Source organism: Aplysia californica, unplaced genomic scaffold, assembly GCF_000002075.1.
Source record: "Aplysia californica isolate F4 #8 unplaced genomic scaffold, AplCal3.0 scaffold00429, whole genome shotgun sequence".
Taxonomy (NCBI): Eukaryota; Metazoa; Mollusca; class Gastropoda; order Aplysiida; family Aplysiidae; genus Aplysia; species Aplysia californica.
The window spans coordinates 581,436-583,942 of record NW_004797699.1 but is presented as its reverse complement, the minus strand read 5'-3'; the positions used below and the strand labels follow the sequence as shown (position 1 = coordinate 583,942).

General features: G+C 44.1%; 1 protein-coding gene across 1 annotated transcript in view; it reads left to right on the top strand.

Annotated features, from left to right (window-relative positions):
* Window positions 1-2,507, top strand: part of LOC101852785 (Golgi-associated PDZ and coiled-coil motif-containing protein) — a 44,785-nt gene that overhangs the window by 30,639 nt on the left and 11,639 nt on the right. The window contains exons 4-5 of the mRNA XM_005104648.3: window positions 280-445; window positions 2,168-2,263. Coding sequence (XP_005104705.1) covers window positions 280-445; window positions 2,168-2,263 — 262 coding nt within the window. The remainder of the gene's footprint in view (window positions 1-279; window positions 446-2,167; window positions 2,264-2,507) is intronic.

The window sequence follows — 2,507 nt, the reverse complement described above, 5'->3', positions numbered from 1 at the left end:
CTCTCTTTCTCTCTCTCTCTCTCTCTCTCTCTCTCTCTCTCTCTCTCTCTCTTTGTCTTTCTCTCTCTCTCTCTCACTCCCTGTCTGTGGGTGATTGGCGGGTGCTCTGGTGTGGTTCGCTTCATCTTTCCTATCAAACATCTATCGTCTTTATCTCCCCTCCTTCTTTTTTGTGTTTGTTACTCTCTTGTAACACCTCTAATTTTCGGCACTTATATGACCTTACTGTGTTGCAAGTGCCGTTAAACTTTTACTAAAACTAAAACTAAAACTCCCCAGGATTCAGCAGATCCAGCTGTTGGGGCGTGACATGCGCGGTGCGGAGCACGACAAGCTGTGGAACCAGCTGGAGGCTGAGATCCACCTTCACCGACACAAGACGGTCATACGTGCTTGCCGAGGACGCAATTTCCGCAAAAAGAAGCTGCCCGTACCACCTGGTCACGTGAGTTGGGATTTTTTGTTTGCTTGTGGTGCGCATACTGTTGGTGTGTCAGTCGGTGTTTGCTTTGTTTTTTAGACCAGGTCCCGGGAATCAAGAAAAGAAATGTGTGTGTGGTTTGGGGATGGGTGGGTGAGGAATGCCCAGGGTATTTGAATAAAATCGCAGAGTCCCAGGAATTTGAGCAAGTCTGTGAATTGCGCAAGGAAAGACAGGGGGGAAATACGCTCAGTTCTCCGACATTTGAAAACCAAATCTGATGTGGTGTGTAAGTGCATTTCGTGCAAACAAGCGGCTATGACAGAAGTGTCTGTATCATATCGAAACTAGGCAGTCTCAATTGGAAAAGTCAAGACCTGATTTAGCTTTCGTTACCACCCAGAATTCTCCAATGATGGTCGTATAACAGTTAGAACATGCGGTTCGTGCATTATTCACGTATTGACATCTTGAAGATAATCAATTTTATCATTCTGCTGTCATTCATAAAGAGAACCTTCAAAGCCAAAAAAAAACCCCAAGCATCGGCCTAGTCGGGTTTGTCATCACCTCCAGTCAGTGAAATTGGGCTTCAACTGCGTATTCCCGTCGCGTAATGTGACCTTGTGTTTGGCGTGTGTTGTCAACGACCAGCGGTTGTCGGGGTCGCCAAAGTTCTTTCACACTTGATATCTAATGTAGTCAAAGAACTGAAGACCTGATAACAAGACTTTGCCAAAGTCGAAAGCGGCAAAAATTGAGTTCTTGGTATCTATGAAAAGAGAAGACTTTTCAGCGTCTATTAATAGTGCACACGACACTCAACTGTTACCGCTGAAGCGAAAAATTGCAGGTTATTCCTAAGCAAATATAGACCCAAGTCCAAGATTTTTGCCATTTTTCTCCATTCAGTAAAAATTGACTTATGCACAATCTTATTTATCTCTTTCGAAGCTCAGGACTTCCAATTGGAGTGGGAGTTTTTAAAAAAAGGGGGGATGTCAATTTGTTTTCAAAGACATGACATGGAGTGTTTGACGTGATACCGGAGGAGAACAACTGGGAACCAAATCCTAGATTTGATTGGAGCTCTGGGCTGTGTGAAAACGCAATTGGAGTCGTAAGGCTTTGTTATAAACGAAGTTGCAAGCATGTCATTGGATGAGTGATTATAATTATAGCAGGCGCTATTTTTTCAAGATTGCCAGATTCTCAGCATCACAGCATCTTGCACTCCCCTAGTTCTTCCAACTCTCACACTGAGACTGCTCGCTTTCTGTTTTTCCTCTATTTTGTGCTGCTGTTGTGTACACGGTCCTGCATTGAGGTTTGTGTTGCAAGTTTTTTTACGCTGCGAATCACAGACTTGTTTTTTGGTAGTTAATATTCAAGCCCGAGGCCTTTCTGCAAGCCCAAATGAAATCAGAATTTTTATTTAGGTAGAGAGGGGGGAGAAAGAAAGAAGTAAGAACGGACTGTAAAAAACCTGAGTCACATAAGACCCCAGCGTCCCATTGGCATGTTATCTAGAAATGGTATGCGGGTGCCTGTGGGTGTATTTTAACCTAAAACTTATGTATACATGTAATATTCTATTGGGGTGAAAAGTACTGAGGGAAGGGGGTGGGGGGGAGAGATGGGATAAAAAGAAAGGGAGTAGCAGAGAGGTTGTGGGTAGGGGTGGAGAGGTTTTAACTTCACTTTTCCTTTTCTTTCAATAAATGACACCTTTTCAACTGTTTCCAGAACTTCCAAGAGCTGAAGAGGAGACACGGCCTGGGGGACAAGCGTGTGGTCACAGTACACAAGAATCCGGACGAGGGACTCGGCATGTCTATCACTGTAAGCCCTTCCCTTGTTCCCTTACCACTGCTCAACAGATGGAACTGTTTATGCAGTTTATGCCCACTGTCCAGTTTCTTTGACTTTACTTCTTGTGCCGTACATAATTATTTTCTTTTGTTCTTCTCTCCCTCTCTCACTTCTTATGTCTGTCTGTCTGTCTGCTCTCCATGCTCTCTCTCTCTCTCTCTCTCTCTTTTTCACTCTCTCTCTCTCTCTCTCTCTCTCTCTCTCTCTCTCTCTC